Source organism: Megalobrama amblycephala, linkage group LG17, assembly GCF_018812025.1.
Source record: "Megalobrama amblycephala isolate DHTTF-2021 linkage group LG17, ASM1881202v1, whole genome shotgun sequence".
In the NCBI taxonomy this organism is placed as follows: domain Eukaryota; kingdom Metazoa; phylum Chordata; class Actinopteri; order Cypriniformes; family Xenocyprididae; genus Megalobrama; species Megalobrama amblycephala.
In genome coordinates, this window is record NC_063060.1 from 27,180,278 (window position 1) to 27,200,702 (window position 20,425).

The following is a 20,425-nucleotide window of genomic DNA, read 5'->3' on the forward strand; positions in this document are numbered from 1 at the left end:
CCCTCACCAATCTATCGTGTGGACCTGGCTAATGATAATAATGATTCTTAATGGCAGGCCATTCATTTCATAAATCCTGTCGGGCTTGATTGCTGAAGAAGCTTTAAAAACCATCCTTCATTAATGTTAATGGGCTTTTTTAGTGGAGGCCAGTTGTGGTTAGGTCTACATGGCAGGTTTCCCAGGCTTGTTACATTGATTCCCTCCACACTGAACCCTGATTGGCACAAAGATCCATCGGTTATGACTAAGATCTGCCCCATTGGTTTATTTCAGTCCTCCTTGGACGAAACGGCGATACAGGACAGTTGACAGCTTGTGAAGCAGAGATGCTAACAGCTCTTAAGATTCATCGTTTTGAACGCTTGCTTATTGAAATCACACAATGGATCGTAATAGCTGCTATAAACTAAAAGCTTGTATAAAAATAAATGCTGGTGACATCCCAGAGGAAGCCAAAATTACAAAGAGTAGAAATCTACTCCCACTTTCTGACTGCACGGCAATTACAAAGGAACAAGGCAGATGCATTTTTAGGATCAAATTCAAGAGCCACTAAAGTGAAATGTCATCCTACAGGCCTCAGGATCATCATGAGAATCATAAGAAATGATTGAGAAGCTACACTCAATAAGCATAATATAAAAGTGCCCTATAAAAATCTGCAGGCAGGAACGGATAAGAGCAAAATAGAAAAAAAAAGGAAGTAAAAAAAAAACAAGCACAGAAATAACAAACCCTGAACCAAAAAGATCTCAACGTTTACTTCTAGTAAAACTGTTCACTTGGTGCAGATTGTCATCTAATTTGTTTTTCATTACTCCCTTTAGCAAACTGCAAGTTAACAAAGAAGCAAGAGGTGTCAGATTAATGTCAAATCTGCAATAAAAACACATTGTTTTCATACTTTATTTTCTGCATTAGTGTCTTTCTAGTGGTCTTATGACCGTGGTATTCTGGGACATTAAGCATTATAATTATAACATCTCCTCACTCCCTAATTAACTTAAACATCCATATTTCACAAACAACTAATAATACTCACATTCGTTACAACCCACTAACATAAATAAATGACTTAATTTGGCACGGGAATAACAGTATTTGTTGGAAATGCTCTTGGTATTGTTGTCAGAACATTTTACACACACCGGATACATAAAAACGCATTGCTCCTCTCATACTTTACACTGACACATTTGAATATAAAGAACAATGTGGCAGGCACAAAAATTAAAGACGTTATTAATATTGTATAAGTCGCCATGCTTTCTGCTGAGAGTAATGGGGGGCTAGTGTATGTGTGGTTGGGTGGAGTGGGGGGGTATCTGTGAAGACACACTAAATTTGGACAGTAAGGAGTATCACCCTGTCAGCGCGGTACACCGCACATTTGAAACGGCCCATTTAACGGCAGCACGCGCCTATCCGCTGTGCTCATTTGCATACTTCAGTGAGGCCCTGATGGATGAAGATGGATGAGAGAAAATCAACCTCGCTGAAACAACTGTTATATCAAGGTTAAACTATCCAAAAAGCTCTTAACCTGTGCAGCTTTATCTCCCTGCCGCCTCCACCGATATCAATTCATCAATAGCGCCTTATCGGGAAGGATTTCCGAAAGACGCGCACTATGAGGTGTGGTAATAGGAAATCAAATGAAAGCAAAGTGTATGCAGATATAAGGAGGCACCTGCTTACGATGCTGTCAGGGGATATTACCTAGAAAACATTGGACGGCAGCAAGAGGAGACGCCAGACAGCTGCTTTAACTCTGGGTCTGATGCTGAAAATTCACTTTTTTATTTTCGGCCAGAGACGAGAACAAAAAAGGCCTGGTACTTCCTTATCAAGTAAAGAACATCAACTCAATTCCATCTTTAGTTTTGATAATATACTATTTTATTTGCAAAATCCTTTGAAATAGGGCTGCACCAAATAAATAAATCAAAATAAAACCAAACTCACAATATGGCCTGTTATTGAACATCAAAAACTGCCTTATAATATAATATAATATAATATAATATAATATAATATAATAATTTAACAAGGGATGTAACGATACCCTCATGTTATGATTCGATACATATCACGACACTGAACTCACGATACAATATTACTGCGATACTTCAAGACATATGGTAAAAGGTTAACAAAAAATTAACTGTTGATTAAAATGCTAAATTTAATATTACATTGAGGATGGAATTGAATAGGCTAGGACTTGGTGCTAGTAACCCAATGCACAGGACAATGTTGATAACAGAATAAAAATATTCATGATTCTGAAGCTGAAAATACAGAAAAATATGAATATAACATATGAATGCTTACATTCTGTCATTGATTAGATATATTTAAAATAATGTAGGCCACTTTTACTGGTAACATAAGACATTTGGCATTATCAGGACCCTATAATAAAATATAATATAATATAATATAATATAATATAATATAATATAATATAATATAATATAATATAATATAATATAATATAATATAATATAATATAATATAATATAATATAATATAATGCTGTTTCGGTGTGAGATCTTATGTTTTGTTTTTGTTTTTTATGGTCCAAATCACACAGCCCTACTTTGAATTCGAATTGCATGGCGGGAAAAGACAATAATGTCAGAGTGAGTTCCTGTTTAAAGCAGATATAAATAAAGAAAGGACATCCAACATCTTTCATAGTGACGAACAAAATCTTATCCTCTAAAAAACACAGTCAGTAGGGTAGAGTACACAATGTCACCAGCTGGCCTGACGACACAAGCCTCCGATGAGAGTTCTCCAGTCGATAAGGATTCGATGGCGGAGGTTTGGCTTCAGGTCGAGGTAAACTCTACTGCACATGCCTTGACATCTCACTGTTCCTTTTTCTGGCAGGAGGCTTGAAATGCAATATATCACTAGAACAGCCTTCTTCCTCCCCTGTTCCCAAATGCGCACACACACACACACACACACACACACACGCACGCACGCACGCACACACACCTGCCACCCATGTTTCCGTCTGTGCTTTCAGCAACGGAAGACCTAGACAAGAGCTGCTAAAAGCAGTTATGTAGGACAGCGAAGCACAATGCTGATTATGCAAAAGGCAAAAAAGGAAAATGACAGTCATTAATAGGATTCCAGGAGTTAACTGTCCATAACTAACACTGCCAAAGGCGAGCTGGCAAACAGAGGCAATCAGGAGTGTGTGTGTGTGTATTCAGGGACAGTGAGCATACACTGTACAAACAGTTCTCAGTTTAGAAACGAACTATAATAGCAAACATGCAATTAGCCGAAAGATGTGAGACCTGCGTCCTCAAGGTCAGACGCTATTGAATATTTTGTGTTTAGCGTACAGGAAATAATTACCACCCACATAATTATAGAAGGTGACTGTGTTGCAGTTCGCAAATGTACCGTATTGCCTTCGAATCATTTCATTCTTCATCTAGCGTACTTGCGAGGGGAAGCCCACTGAGCTATTGCAAGACCTTGAATTCCTTGCCACATGAGGGGCTCTTTGTTTCCCCTCGATTAAGCTTGCCTGAGTGTTCAGGGCAGAGTGTGTCACGGTTCCTCAGTGTGTGTGTGTGGTGTTGCCAGGCGGCCGTGGTGAGCGTTGACCCCTGCTTAAGCTCCTGCTCCTCACCCCGCTGTGCTAAAAGCTACCTACGCGATCACTGGCCACCATGTTGGGAAGTGATCCAAATCCACCTCCTCGTACTCCCCCTGCACGCTCTGCTCCTCCACAGCCGGGCCTACATTTGGTCACATCTGCTGTGCCGTCAGCTTAAAGGGTTGGTTCACCCAAAAAAATATCTGTCATCGTTTACTTAGCCTCGTGTTGTTTCAAACCCATAAGACTTTTATTCATCTTCGGAACACAAGTGAAGATATTTTTTATCAAATCAGAGCCGGTTCTGTACTCCCCACTGACAGCTACGCAACTACCACTTTGACGCTGCAAAAAGTTCTTAAAGAGATCAAAAAATGAATCAATATGAATTCAGTGGTTTAGTCCAAAATTTCTGAAGAGACAATGTAATATAATATAACATAATTATCGCTTTATGTGACGGACAGATTAAATTTAGGCTTTTATTAACATGATCAGCAAACATAAACAGAAGCTCAACTATTGCTTGATGCGCAAGACAAATCTCATTGGTTTTTGCAGAAGCTCAAACGTGCCGCATAACACACCAGAATGAACCCTTATTGGTTCTCGCACATCAAGCAGACATGCTTGAGCTTCCATTTACTACAATTGATGTGTGAGTTGATCAATGTTTATATGTGAATAAAAGCCTAAATTAAATCTGTTCAGTGTATAAAGCGGTCGTGTCTCTTCAAACCACTCAATTCACATGGATTAGTTTTACGATCCCTTTATGTACTTTTTGGAGCATCAAAGTGGTAAGCCTAGTTGCATAGCTGTCAATGGATGGACAGAAATCTCTCTGGCTTTATTAAAAATATATTGTGTTCCCGAAAATGAACGAAAGACTTGCAGGTTTGGAACGACATGAGGGTGAGTAATTAATGACAGAATTTTCATTTTTGGGTGAACTAACCCTTTAAGTATGTATTTTACAATGTTAAAAATTCTTTCTCCTATCACTACTTACTGTGCAGACAACAGTAAGCAAGCCAATAGTCTGTTGATTTCTCACGAAAATTGTAAACACTGTGTCGCTATCAAAATGTTTTGAATTGTTTAAGCATCTTGATCAGCCTAACACAGCAACAGTGGCTGAACCAATGGTATGAGTTTGGGGCGGGGCTATCTGTTTGACTCACCAATGACAGACAGGGGCATGTTTGGGAAATCTGTTTGAAACAAATTCTCATTGTTTTCGCAAATTTGTTTGGTGATGCTAGAGGAGTAAAAATTGCTAATCTTCGAAAGTAAGTTCATAATCTCAAGTTATGTCTCATGATCACCAAGGCTGCATTTACTTGATCAGAAATACAGTAACAACAGTAACAGTGTGAAATATTATTACAATTTAAAATAACTGTTTGTTATTTGTTAGCCATTACTCCAGTCTTTAGTGTCACATGATCATTTAGAAACCATTCTAATATGCTGATTTGTTGCTCAAAAAACATTACTTATTATCAATGTTGAAATCAGTTGCACTACTTAATATCTGTGAAACATTTTATGTGAAACAAAGAATAAAAAGTTCAAAAGAACAGCATTTAATTGAAATATAAAAGTATATAAATACATACAGTACACACTTCAGCTTTAACTCAGAATAAACTGAATATGAAGACAAAAAAAAAGTATATACTGTATTTTTTTCATTATCATAATATACACTTTAACTCAAAGTGATCTTAATTTATTAAAACTCATATTAAATATACATTAAAATATAATATACATTAAAAATTAATATTTAAAAAGTACCCAAGTAAACACTGTATATGCCAACCAAAACAAATGATGTACATTTTTACTTATGTTTTCATTATGATAGTGTATCTCACGAAAATGTACATTTAAAAAAAAAGTGTTGGCAAGTCACTGTTCATTATTCACCTACAACATTCTATTTAAATCTATAACCAGACCTAAAACTGTGTTTTTATGCTTTAAAGTGTTGCCAATCAGATACGAACACCACTGAGGACGGTGGCTTAATTCATCATTTCTCTCCTTCACTCTCGCAGAGAGAAAATATGTACACTCATGTATGTGTTCACGGAGGGGGTTACGCAGGCTCATAGCCAGCCCTTTTGTTTCTCACGGCAGCGCCAGCTTCATTAGCATAAATTAGAATATTTCACGGCAAGAGAGCGACTCATAGCTATGCGTTACCTTCACATAACGACACGCGTCCTCCCGCACCCCTCGACTCTATCTCCTCGCCCGCTGTAACATCTAACCCCCTGCTGATTAAAGAGAGTGGAGGGGATCTTTAGCACAGCCACACCATGCCAATAGCATTACATTAATCTACATTAGAAACATTCATTACATGCTAAACCACTCAGGCAACATGCCTCTTCTCCAGCACACTCTGCGTATCATTCCATTAGCTTAAAGTATATGGAATGAATATGAAAATGCACTTCCCTGTTGAGAGATTCCCTCAAGCAAAATACTAAGACATGGCTGAGGCAACACCATAATTGTATGGTGAAATCTAACAAAGGTACTAGATATCAGTGTCATTTTATTACTCTAATACGCACTATATATTAAATGAAAAGGTGCGTAAATGTCGTTTTAGGGCTGTGAATAGAGTCTACAGAATGTGTTGGGTCACATATCTGTGTTTGTGTGTGTGCAGGTCCTCAATCCCTCCACGTTTCCCTGAACACAAGGATACGACAGCGAATAAATGTTGATCAGTGTTGATTCCGTCCAATGAGCGCATGTCGACTGACAGTGTTCCTAAGCTGCGGCGAAAGGCGGCCATTAATCTTGGTCTGGTTTAAGTAGCATATATTAATTTGTGTCATTTTTACTAAGTCGAGACAGGAAGGGGCGCTCGCCAGTCCGTGTTTGACTGCTCACAGCAGCGGGAGAAGGGGGGGGAGCTGATGGCTGGGGGAAGTATAGGGGGGTCTTTTATGTATCGCGCCGCTACTGCCGCCACTGCCGCCACTGCCGTCGTCAAAATCAAACAGCAGGACGCGGGAGAACGGCAATCGCCGGCCTTTGAATTAAACTAAATGAACTCCTGGGGTGTTGGTATGGCAACCGTAGCTGGAAACGGCACCGCCTTTTACACTTAAGGCACGTAAGGAAATGAATGAATTGAAATGTGTTTGTAACGATGAGGATTTTGTGGCAGAGAGAGCCCTAATGCTGTTATATGGATCACGGCCATTGACTGCACTGCTGAGGGGTTGAGTCTGACTCCACAGAGACAATAATAGCATCTGCAGAGCCTTTTACTGTAATTCGCTTTTTTACATTGGGCTACAAACTGCACCACAGACTAATATCAGATAGAAAAAAAAGAGCTCCGTCGCATCTGCAAGCAAATTTCCTCTCTAAAGCAATTTTTAATCCAATAAGTGAGTAGATGTTTTCGCTGTAATGGCTCTGAATATGATATCTGTCAGACAACTATGAACAAAGCTCAGTTTGCAGAATGACTGGCACTGATGCTCCAGATATCCAAACCGGCCAGAGCTGCCATGCTTTTATGAACATTAGATGCATTCGAATCTTTTGAAAGGAAATATTAAATGACCATTACGATCATTGTGTCTTACACTAAAACAAAGAATGACTTACAGTCCATGTTGTTAATCAATTCATGCAAAAATGAAAAACAGCATAACCCTATATTTAAAATGTAATGATATATTCAGTGTTGGGCTGCACGATTAATGGAAATAAAACCAAAATCACAATACGGATTAGTGCGATTAACAAATCGCAAAGGCTGCGATTTAATTCAATAATTACACAAGCTACAAATTTCAGAATGAAGTGTGGACCGGTGATGTTTTTACACAAACAGTTCATGATCCAGTGTTTTCAGGGTCCCAGAGCGGCTCGGTTCACAGTAAATCCTTCTTCACACAAATTCCATCTCTGGATCTGCTCTGAGTTTGGCTTATAAGGTTGAGAACGCAACATGCGCTGACCATCTTCCCAAAATTGTAATAAAAAGCGCTTATAAAAAGGCAACAAAAAGAAAAAGTTTTAAGAGGTCCCTGTGGTAAATAAACTTGAGGTATGTGACATTTCAAAATTAATATATTAAGATAGCCATAAATATTAGCTTGGTCATTTTAGAGTTGTACTAAAATATAATAATAATAATTTATTATTATTATTATTATTATTATTATATTGCTTTTCTTAATTTTTTTTATTTTATAGTGAAAAGGTACAATAGCAATATTTCTTAGTTTTTTGTTTAATATTTTTATGTAATAATAATAATAATTATTATTATTACAACAAAAATAATATTATTGATGTATAATCACAAATTTTGGGAGGCAAATTGTGCAGACCTACAAAAGTGTACAGCATACCTGGACTATCAAAAATATCCCATTTTAAATCGCGATCACAATTTTTATCGGAAAAAAAAGATTTTTTCCCCCCAGATTGTGCAGCCCAACTTCAGTCCAAAATCCAGTGCTAATGAATAATGTCATGGGTAGTGATGACTTAAAGGTGCAGTGTGTAAATTTTAGCGGCATCTACCGGTGAGGTTGCGAATTGCAATATAGAGAAAATACGGTGGCCAACACAGGACAAAGATGTCGTCATCTGAGACAGCAAAGAGTAGCTAGTCAAGCAAACGAGCTCTATAGAGCAGTTTGTCCATTTAGGTCTACTGTAGAAACATGCCAGTGCAAAATGGCGACTTAACATGTAAGGGTGTATGTAGATAGAAATGGCTCATTCTAAAGTATTAAAAACATAATGGTTCGTTTTTGTAAGGATTTTATATACCACTGAAAACATATTATATTGTATTTCTGTCAATAGACCCTCCTAAAATTTACACATTGCACCTTTAAAGGAGGAAGGAATGGGTTTACATGTAAACAAAGGTTTTGATCCCGAAGCAATGTGAAATAATATTACCGTGATATCACCAGCCAATACTCTGTACAGGACGCAAGTACGAAAAGCAACCGTTTCAAACAGAACCACTGTAACCTTAAGCCATGTCAATAATTATTCCATAAAATGAGGGTTTCAGTTCCTTTATTGACCATCCGCAGGAGGAAAACACCTCCCACACAAAAAGCACTTCTTCACTATTCACACGGGCAACCTGTTATCAGAGCTAATTAGAGACTCCCACCTCCGTTATACATTTCTGTAATTAGGCTCTTAAAACATGATTAACATGTCTCAATTACGCCAGTCATCATTTGCATAATTTATAAGGAGCTCTAATTGCGAGTGAGTTTAGACTTGAAGCTGGGTAATAACAGAAACACACAGGAAACATTATGCTGCTACTGAGGCATGTCCGTTCCAACGGCCCTAAGTATGATTAGCAATCACGTTCCAAATAAAACAGGAGGAGGAGAGGCTCTCCCCTCATGTAGCTGTAGCAAACATAATATTTCTCCACAATTCACCACGACGGTCTTAGATATCTCGCCGGCTCTAAAATTACGTAGTGCGCAAAAGAACAGACGAGTTAAGGAATGAAGCCCAAACTTTATTAAGCACAGTGTTGCAAGCACTACTAACGCACGCTTCAATAAAGGTAAAAGAACACTGTGAGTAAATATTACAAGAGTAATATATCAAAATACAGCCCTCACAATATGTACTCTGTTTACCTATGTTTTATTTCATAATGGCAGTATTAATATATGAACGAAAGACATTTATTTGAAGTTGAAAGTTATTTTGTACAAATTTCGCAGCTGAATCTTGTTAAAGGTAAGTGTGAGATACATTTGAGATTCTATCCCTCATTTGACATGAGATAAAAGGAAGGAAATGCTTGTTAACAGTATATCAAATTTCTATATATTGCTTTTAGCCTCATGCACTTGCAAAATGTATATTTTGTATGAAATGGAAATTCTTTTTTCTTCATTCATGCATACATTTCAGTTATAAATAAATAATCAAAATGTCAACTCTCTGGTGATGTATGCCACACTTCACCCACCATTTTGTCCACTTAAACCAACACCTTTCTAACAATTGCCTGCAAACTCGCGCTCAGATCTGCCACCATCCTATCAACAACCGCTGGATTGAACCAAGATCCTGAACTACAGTTTTTTCTTTTTCAATAATCCGATTCACTCAGATGTATGTCTCAATATGGAGAAAAATTCATTGCAACTTAATGCACGATAGATGACAATAGGGCTGGGCGATATATCGCATGCGATTCTCACGCGCATTTCGTCAGTAAAGCCGGTTCCCTGATTACCGCTAAATCGCCATCACCTGCTTTCAAATGGAGCGCCATTTAATAGCCAGAGCCGTAGTTCACTGATAAGCCACGTTCATATCGCAGATGAATCGCCTTCGATAATGAACGCGATATTTGCGTGGCTTATCAGTGAACTACGGCTCTGTCTGTTAAATGGCGCACCATTTGAAAGCAGGTGATGGCGATTTAGCGGTAATCAGGGAACCGGCTTTACTGACGAAATGCGCGTGAGAATCGCATGCGATATATCGCCCAGCCCTAGATGACAATAAAGGTTACTAACATTGGCCAATGAATTAGGATTAATGACATGGCACGCATTTTGTCCAGATCTATTCAAAAATAGTGGTACAGTATACTATAAGGAGAATGTTTTTAATTTCTCAAATAAAATGTCTTTCTTTTTTTTAGGTCATAAATGGGGTGACACAACCCTTGCAAACCCTCATGACTGTGTCAGGGCCAATAAATCTCTTAAAATATCAGATCACTTTTATGACAAGGCATGGTTATTTTCAGGCTATAAAATGTCATGAGGTCCTCAAAAAATGCATGGTATTAATTAAAAATTCATTACAATATTTAAAAACAATTACTTTGATAAAAACTTTTTGAAAAAACAATGATTAAAATATACTATATGGGATACCTTTTTACTTGATGGTTACACCACATGACATTTTTAGAGTTATTAAATTAAAAATTAAATTCTTAAAAGTGGTCTAAAAGTTTTTCAAAATTTTATGAAACCAACATGAATACAAAAAGTACATTTCTAAGAACTTGGTACACATTTTTTCTTTTCTTTCTAGTGTCTGTCATTGACCCTCTATGGTTCAAAGAGTTCACGCTAAGTTTAAGTTTATTTTTCAAAGCTCTGTTCATGATCAGGCAAATGTATGTCCATGTGAAACAGGCCTGATGAAAGCCCCAAGGGTAAAACGGAGCTGAAACCCAATACCAACAAACATCCAAGTTAATGTCCACCTATCCATACACAACCATCTATATGTGCCAGTCACTGAATTCAAATACACACAGTGGCCTTGCATTTCCAAGAGCACGCGGTACACGCAAATACACAGACACTTTAAATAATCTGAAACACTTGCAGCGCTAAAGCAGCCTTGTTTAAAAGCCCCCACCCCACATCACATCCTGTTCCGTGAGCCGCAGTACTTGTTTATACTCGCACGCCGGCCTTTGCCGTGTTAGCTCGGTCAGGCCCTGTGTAAAAATACATGGCGAGGTCAGGAGTTCAGGCCGGCTCTGTCTGCTGCTGGCACACCGTACTGCCCCGCTTGTCAGCTGCTTGCCAGAGGAGGACTCATCACCACGGCATCCTCCTGCACGGCTGTCAACACGCAGACGCCGCCGCGCAACACGTGGTGCGCGCCGGGCAACTCGCAGCCGTGTCAATCTCTCTGCGAGATGGCCATAGGTTACGAAGAATTACAGGAGCCGTGTCATTTCGGGCTCTCTCAACACATCTGCAGATGAAATATATTAGCAGAAAGAAAATGTATTGTTCCTGTCAGAGACACTGTGTCATGTCTGAATGGGAATTACGAGTTGCACTTAAAGCAGCAAGCTGAGGTGGCCGAGGTGACGATGCAGTTTATTCAAAGATTCAAAGTAAATCAAGGTTATTGTGAGCAGAAAAAGTTTATTTGAAAAAAAACAGAGAGCCACTGTTTCAACGAGACAAGCTCTCGGTCGGCTCCATGACCTCCACAGTCTGTTATGAAAGCTAAGACACCACTGTTCCACAGCACGCGATGCCATTTCAACAAAACAGACCTGCTACGGATTTAATAACCTCGCATTTCTGGAATCCACCTGGGACTCTACAGCTGCAGCAACAATGTAAAACCATGAACGAGGCTGACTCTTTATTAAAAAAAAAAAAAAATTAAAAAGGGCCCGACAAAAATGGTGGCTGCTCTCGTTTGGGCGCTCTGCACTCAGCACATTTGCAGTAAATGTCACGGCGGAGGTTTGAGCCATTTTCTCTGTGGCAGCGGTGGATTTTTAGTGGTGTCTGTCTGCGCAGTGTGAAATTACACCCTCACATTAAAAAGAGACAGAAGTGAACCGAGGTACAGCTCACAGCTAATTCCGTAGGAGAGAGTACAGGGTGGGGGGTTAAAGCACAAGGACCTTTCAAATCAACCGTCAGGGCTTGAGTTCATTTATTTTCAGTGTTTTCTAAACCATGCTGCTGATAGCATTTTCAACAGTATATAACGTTGACACCTAAAAACGCTTTCTTTCTATTTTTGGAGTGTTTTCTTAAGTCACAACCAGGCTACTATCAATAGCATCCACTTAAAAGGCATCAAAAATCCTTTTTTCTCTCTTAATTCCCATGCCAAGGCTCAAAAAAACTACAAAAATAGTTTGTGAACAAATGTTTGTGGCTGAATATTTGATGGTTTAAATAATATAAATAACTTCCTGTTCCATTTGACAAGTTTCCTTCCTTTCAGTTCCTTCAACAACTGGAAAGCCCAAACTTTTGTAGGGTTTCAAAATGAAAAACAAAAAGCAGGAATCAGCTAATGTTAATATTCGGATACGCACGCTGATCAAATGCAAGTAGGTTTGATTTTGATGATCCGATGCTCCTAATGAAGTCCTGAGAGAGAAAAGCAACCGCGGCACAAGCTGAAATGAGCCCCCCTTGACAAAAACAACACCGGGGCTGCGTTCAAGTACAAACAAAAACTCAACATGAGGTGTGTTTTGGGGTGGGGGGGGTCGCATCTTACATTGTACTCTGAGATATTAAGAAGATAATATACACAAAACAAACAAACAACTAATTCCCACACAGGAGAGTGGCATCACGACTATAAAAAACTACCAAAAAAAAGCACCATCTTCATGATCTTACAATTCTCATATCTTGTTTGGAGTCTAACCGGGTTTATCACTCTACTCAAAAGCTCTGCAGGTTCCTGGTTGCCAGGAACTGTGGGAAGAGAAGCAGGAGCAAAGAGTCAGGAAGAGGTCCAAGTCACTTTGTTCTTCATCTTGGAAACGAACTTTGAGTGAACCCCGGGTGACGCCAAGCAGTTCAAAAGAGTCAGGCATAACTCTTTCCCTCCTTGGAAAACCTTGCTAAACAAGATGAGAAAAAAAAAAAAAAAAGCGAACATAGTGCCATGAGGCCCCTGTGATCGCTGACACTGTGGCCCTCCGAAGCTCTCTTCATTCGGTCAGAATTTCACTGAGGAGGGGGGAACCTCTCCACTGCAGCGCCTTTCAGACAGTGTGGCAGAGAGCCAGCTTCAGCTTCCTTGTAATGAAATCTTTGTAAATTACACTTTGGGGCTAATTAGTTGGAAGATACAGCGGTGTTTTTTTGTTGTTGTTTTTTTTTTTTTTTTTTACATTTGTTGTCTTTTCTCATTGTAGCAATCTGCCTTCAAAACCTTCACTCAGGGACGATCGCATAATCAAAACAGCATGTTCATTTCAACCTAATGAATAGTGCTTCAGGTGGACTTTTTAAACTGCTCTTAAAAGTGCCTTACTCAACCAGCTACATTTTATGCACACGAAAACTTCAAAACATATCCATTAAAAATGTAGAATCTGCATCTAACCAGACAGCACAGCAAAAAATGGTATGTCACAATAAGTCGAGTTTATAAAACTCAGACGGGTATTATCAAAACCATGAGGCAGAGTATTTTAAAGCTAACAGTCAAAATAGCAATTTAATGAGTAAAATAACATCCTAAAATCATATTTTCTAACCAAAGCCATTGATATTCTCATATACTGTAGGTTATAAACTCAAATAACATGAGAAAAAGCCTCATCAGTAGCACTCAATGCAGCAATGATACAATGCAATGTAAAATGCTGTGTTAAGTAATAAACTTCAGCTCAGCTGCACAAATTATAACCCTAGCACACAAAATAATAATAATAATAGCTATCTATTTGAGGAATCTGGATGCTGTATAAATCACAAGATATTTGAATAGCATGAATTTTTCAGTTATTATTGTAATATCAGAACTTTGACATGATGCAGTCTTGACTCTAACTGTGAATTCTCCTCTAAATATCTAATAATGCACATTCTCACAAGACACGCAATACATCACTGTATTAAAGAGCTCTGTAGCAAAAAAAAAATCTATATTTCAATATTCAGCTTAATGTGATAACTAGATTTAAACAATGGGTAGCACTTGCAAGTTTTCGCTTTCTGTTCTCTATGTGAGACAGGAAGACCCACCTGTTTTTTCTTTTATTTCACACAGGACATTGAATAGAGCCGGCTTCATTCTGTGACAATTCAGTGCATGTTTCCTAAAAACACAAACAGAAAATAAATACCAAGCCGTCACTATGCATGACCTGTCAAAACTGTCAAAACACAGACATTAGGCTTAAAAGGAATGTCTGCTATGTGTGATGGAAATTTTGAGTATTTTATAAATGGTATTTGATAGAAGACAGCTGGAAATGGCTCTAAATTGTGCAGCACTTTTGGAAGTGATAAAATGTGTTAAATGAGCAAAAAAAAAACTGTCAAAATATTTCACATGCATCATAGACAGCAGCATTAAGTGGACTGCAAAGTGAAATTGCTATCAAATACTTAATTAAGGTGACTGGCTGCTTTCCTTTAAAGTAAATAGAACGACAAAAATGTCATTATTAAACATTAAACCACAAATATATATTACATATCAGTGTAAGAGTATTTCAATATGCATGGTAATTATTAAAAAGGCTTTAAAGTCAATTTCAAGTTGTTCAAATTTGATTTAAAATGTAGTGTTTTAAAAACACTTGTGTTGACAGTTACTAAGGCTAACAGGGTCAAGTGAATGAATTTGTCTTCAGTCACATAAATTTGTCTCCATCTTGTTACCTTATTGATTTTAATTAGGCTACTATAAATTGATGTTGTATTTTATTAAAAAAAAAAAAAAAAAAACATGAATATGGAAAGTAGCACATTTAACAACGTTCCTTCAATGTACAAACAAGTAGGCTACAGAAACACTGTAGAAGCCACATTGTCATTGTAGAGTTATGGACTTTCTGACAAATGCGTACGATTGAAAAATTTTTGGAATGCATTATCAGTGACATTTATTTCCTTGCTTAATTCTTAGATACCTGCAGTCCAATAAATAAATAAACTAGAACTGAATCCACCCGCAACATGTAGTAAGTCTATATGGCACTGAATCATTGCGCTTTCTCATTTGTAACCTGCGAGATTCAGAGCAATTGGAAATCGAAACGATGCGTCTGGGAAGAAGAAGAAGACAGCTCAGATTCTGCACAGAGGCGCTCGGAAGTGGCTGCAACATATTAGTAATGCTAAATTAAAAAAAAAAAAAAATGCGCGTGGATAAAAGTTTGAAAGAAGACGCAAAAAGAAAGTCGGTGCGCTTCGGGTGGCGCGTAAAAATATAAAGCGGCTGACTTGTTAAATACTGTCGACGTGTTTCAGTAGCTACTATGAAGTTAATAATAAAAAGACAGCATGCATACACACTTAGATATATACCTGGCCTGTGCCTCGTCCAGACTTTGGTCGGTTATGGTCATGATTTGTTGTAATATGTCTCCAATGTCCTGTTTTCTTCCCTCGCCGTCCGCTCCTCCCGTGCCATCCTGCATATGCTGCGCCAGGCCGGGGTGTCCGGCCATGCCCACCCCGTGAGAGGAGTGCATCAACCGGGGCTGATCATCCATCCTCGCCGCTGTTCTCTAGACTCTGGTGACTTTTTCAATTCTTGTCTAGGAGAAGGAAAATTCCTTCAGAAACTCTCGCCGTCACTCCCCCTTTGCGTTCTGGATGTCTGGAGCGCGCTTACAACATGGAGAGAGGGAGAGTGGGGAGAAAAGGCAAAGCTCCCTCTCACAGCTGGTTTGGGTGAAATCTGATCTGGAGAGCTGCTTTAGGATCAAGCCACTCCTGCTCTTGCCACCAAAGCTGAGACAACAGAGCCCAACTTTGTCTAAGGGCTGCTGTAATCCTGTGTAATCTGCGACTCTGCCGCGTAACTCCTTGTTTCCTTTGACAGCTTTACGACTGAAACAGCTTTGAGACGTGCTTTGAAGGCGTTAAACGTGGGGAGAGAAGTGCTTTTGTTTCGCACAGGTCTGCTGGCAACACTGACACATAACGGGAGGCTCCGCCTACCAACACTGGCACGCAGCGATGGGGCACCGCCCATCGCTCGTGATTGGGCGAGAGAGCGCTGTTGGCCCCGCCTCTGTTCTTCCACGGTACGTCAATCATATTCCTGAGGAAGGTGGGTCGGCGTAATAAGCTTTAAGATGTGGCGTTAGCGCTTGGACTGGACAGGGTGGTAACACGGTGATGGATAGGGGTTGAACGTGAAAATAAATAATGGTGTTTGGCGTAAAGCCTCCGTGTCCGCTCGGGACTTCGATGTTATCTCATTCTGTAAATGAATGTGGTCATTTAAGATCTGTTTTCATTTGAAGAAACCGGTGACATTTATGAACAAAATTTATTTTTGCGTTTGGAGGGTCTAAACAGACTTGTTGATGTGTTTTACACAAAGTTGTCAAATATAAATCAAACACTGCTGGTGTAAATAGTCACATGACCAGAGGTGTTTGTACAGAATCTATTAATGTATCATACATAGTTTCCTGTCATAAATACATGTAAACATGTAGTGTGAGATGGAGGAAGATGCCCACCTTAAGAACAATGGCATTTACTTTTAAATTGTAATACAGATGTAAGTTTAGCATGTGCAGAATGATGATGATGATGATGCATCAGCCAATGTGTTATTAAGGGAAATAAATAGAAACATTTACAAATGTAGTCAAAAAATTTACTATTTTTCAGAAGACATATTACAGTGAAAGCAATACATTTATTCTTTGATCATCATTCCCATTTAACCATGCATGCCTAACAGTAAAAAAAAGAAACAAATAAATAAACCTTGCTGGGAATTTCATAAGTTAAATTTGTTTGACTGGGATTTTTGTAAAGCATTTGAATACTTACTTTAAAGGAAAGCTGCCTGTCACCTTAAGTCGAACAACAAAAATGTCATGAATAAATATCAAACCACAAATATAAATTATATATCAGTGTAAGAGTAATAATCATGGTAATTATTAAAAAGGCTTTAAAGTCAATTTCAAGTTGTTCAAATATGATTTCAAATGTAAAGTGTTTTTCAAAGTGTTTTAAAAAACACCTGTGTTGACAGTTACTAAGGCTAATAGGGTCAAGTGAATGAAGTCATTTGAAGTGACAGTCTATATCAGGCGATATGGTGTCTCTTATTAAAGAGAAGCGATTTGCAACAAGATATCTCATTTTTCTAAATATACATTTTGTCTACGTAAATGACTATAAACACATATATGCAATATCCATATTAAAAAATATATTTCTGTCATGACAACTCTCTAAGTGTTTGGCATCGTAATGGATATGACAATGTTTATATGTTTGGTCTTAACGGAATAGATCTGTTACGCTGTTGCTGTTATTGCTGCTGCTGTTGGTTATTACTGCTGCGGCAGAGCAAGTAGCCTACCGGGACTTGCTACTGCCAATACATACACGACACACTGCTGTGAGCAATTAATACATGCTGCTGCTGTACAATATAGCATTTGCCCATATTTGCCCAAATATGAATTGCCCATAGTAGATCTATACAGGTGGAGCTGGGGAAGGTGGAGGGTTCCTGAAAGTGCGCTGCAACTGCTACAGCAAATGCTGACCAAGTATTTGAAGCTCATTGGCTACTGAAAGAGCAGGAACCAAAGCTGTGCACTATAGAGAATGATGTGATTGCGAGCAGATTGAGTTAAGGACCTATCAGCCTGTGCCATCTAGAGTTTAATGACAGAACTTTGTGTGAACTTTGTGTGTCTGTCTGTCTGTCTGTCTGTCTTATATATATATTAGTTTTGGGACGCATGAACTTTAATGACATCCCATTCTTAATCCGTAGGGTTTAATATGGAGTTGGTCCACCCTTTGCAGCTATATCAGCTTCAACTCTTCTAGGAAGGCTTTCCACAAGGTTTAGGAGTGTGTTTATAGGAATTTTTTGACAATTCTTCGAGAAGCACATTTGTGAGGTCAGGCACTGATGTTGGCGAGTAGGCCTGGAGTCTCTGCTCTAATTCATCCCAAAGGTGTTCTATCGGGTTGAGGTCAGGACTCTGTGCAGGCCAGTCAAGTTCCTCCACACCAAACTCGCTCATCCATGTCTTTATGGACCTTGCTTTGTGCACTGGTGCGCAGTCATGTTGGAACAGGAAGGGACCATCCCCAAACTGTTCCCACAAAGTTGGGAGCATGAAATTGTCCAAAATATCTTGGTATGCTGAAGCATTAAGAGTTCCTTTCACTGGAACTAAGAGGCCAAGCCCAACCCCTGAAAAACAACCCCACACCATAATCCCCCTCCACCAAACTTTACACTTGGCACAATGCAGTCAGGCAAGTACCGTTTCTCCTGGCAACCGCCAAACCCAGACTCGTCCATCGGATAGCCAGACAGAGAAGCATGATTCGTCACTCCAGAGAACACGTCTCCACTGCTCTAGAGTCCAGTGGCGGCGTGCTTTCCACTGCATCTGACGCTTTGCATTGCACTTGGTGATGTAAGGCTTGGATGCAGCTGCTCGGCCATGGAAACCCATTCTATGAAGCTCTCTACGCACTGTTCTTGAGCTAACCTTAAGGCCGCACAAAGTTTGGAGGTCTGGATTATAATCACTTATAATCAATGTTATATATATATATATATATCGTCATATTGTCCAGCCCTAAAACTTGTATAGTTTTTGTCAGTGTTTATTTAAAAACACCCAATAATGCAGAATATAAGATTGTAAATATTTAATTGATCAGTTGTCAACACAATATATAACAATACAATATATATACAATATGATTTTACCTCAAAATCCAACATTTTGACACAAAATGATAACTGCAAATCCATGTTTCTCTGCCTGGAGTCCAGTTGTTTCTTTAAATATATACCTCAGGTTTTGTGTCAAAGCTATTTGTTCAGTCAATCACAAAGCTCTTTTCCGTTTTGGATGTGTTTTGTGTGTTTTTCACGGCATTCATGCTGAAAACCAATGCTGCCGCTCAGTCTTTTGCCACTCAGTGTACGTGACCGCAGCCATAACGGTCGACGATGACGTCGTGTGCATATTCTCTATACTTTTGGCAATATAGTGTATATATACACAGTCAAACCAAAAATTTTTCAGACACCTTGAACATTTCATTCATTAATACAGTTTATTCACTATAGTTTAAAAAAAATGGTAATAAAATACGACAAGATCTCATAGTTAAACTGTGTCAAATAAGTAATCTTAATTATGTCAGATAACACTTAATCAAAACATGGTCAGGTCAAAGTGTCTGAATAATTTTTGGTTCCAGATTTTTATCAATTTTACTAGTAGTCCACTGTATGAAGAATTTTTGGGTATAATATGTCACAGTTTACTTTATTTTGCTATCCTCACTTACATAAGTGAACTATTGTTTCCTGCACCCACAGGTAAAAATATATCAAAAATATCAAAAATGTCTGAATAATTATATATAAACACATATTTCCACATTCATTTCCACCTTCATGCTACTGAAAGACACTATGGTCACTCAATGTGTCTTGGAAAAAATGATCAGACAGGCAGTTTGCTCAGCCATGTGGTCTATTTAACGGTATTAAATTTACTGGCTATTGACATGAAGCTCAGAATGTGGCAGAAATGTCACGCTCTGGCTGCAGGTGCTGGGAAAAGGACCAATAAAGAGAGTGTTAAAGAGGCCATTTCTGATGCCTGAGTACCCATCACTGGAGCAAATATTCCAGAAGCACCACTCCAACTATTCATGTGATGTCTCATCCCTGTGCTCAACATATGAGGTGTGTCACCTTCCATTATGTTCCTTATGAGAAACGACACCACTTTAACCTGTCCTACTAAGGAGGCAACTGCTGACATATACTGGTCGTATAGGTAATATCTCAACTTTTTTATTGGAAACAATGTCATCAATTTCAGAGTGCAAAATGATATGTGAGGGATAATGTATGAATCCTTCAAAGCATTTGACTATATATTCAGAGCTCATGTATTAATTTCAGCCTAGTTTTGATCGGTTTATTAAACAACAAAAAAAAATGGTTTATTAAACAAAAAACTAGCTCGTGACGACACATTGATGTCCTAAGACAAGAAACGATCGGTTTGTGCAAGAAACCGAACAGTATTTATATCATTTTTTACCTCTAATACACCACTATGTCCAACGGCATTCATCACTCGATTCGTTTGGTCTGATCGCACTCTGACAACGGCAGTGATGTCTCACTCTCATTGAAGTATATGCGCGAGACATCACTGCCGCTGTCAGAGCGCGATCAGACCAAACGAATCGAGTGATGAATGCAGTTGGACATAGTGGTGTATTAGAGGTAAAAAATGAT

General features: G+C 38.7%; 1 protein-coding gene across 3 annotated transcripts in view; it reads right to left on the reverse strand.

The window, feature by feature from the left end:
- pbx1a (pre-B-cell leukemia homeobox 1a) overlaps positions 1–16,645 on the reverse strand; it is a 75,834-nt gene extending 59,189 nt beyond the window's left edge. The window contains exons 1-2 of one of the 3 annotated variants that reach the window (XM_048162687.1): positions 15,460–16,645; positions 14,170–14,243 (exon numbers count right to left, since the gene is read on the reverse strand). In XM_048162687.1, coding sequence (XP_048018644.1) covers positions 14,170–14,243; positions 15,460–15,647 — 262 coding nt within the window. In that variant the 5' untranslated portion in view covers positions 15,648–16,645. The remainder of the gene's footprint in view (positions 1–14,169; positions 14,244–15,459) is intronic. The other 2 variants (XM_048162686.1, XM_048162688.1) reach the window with 2 other exon arrangements.
- Between the last annotated feature and the right edge of the window lie 3,780 nt (positions 16,646–20,425).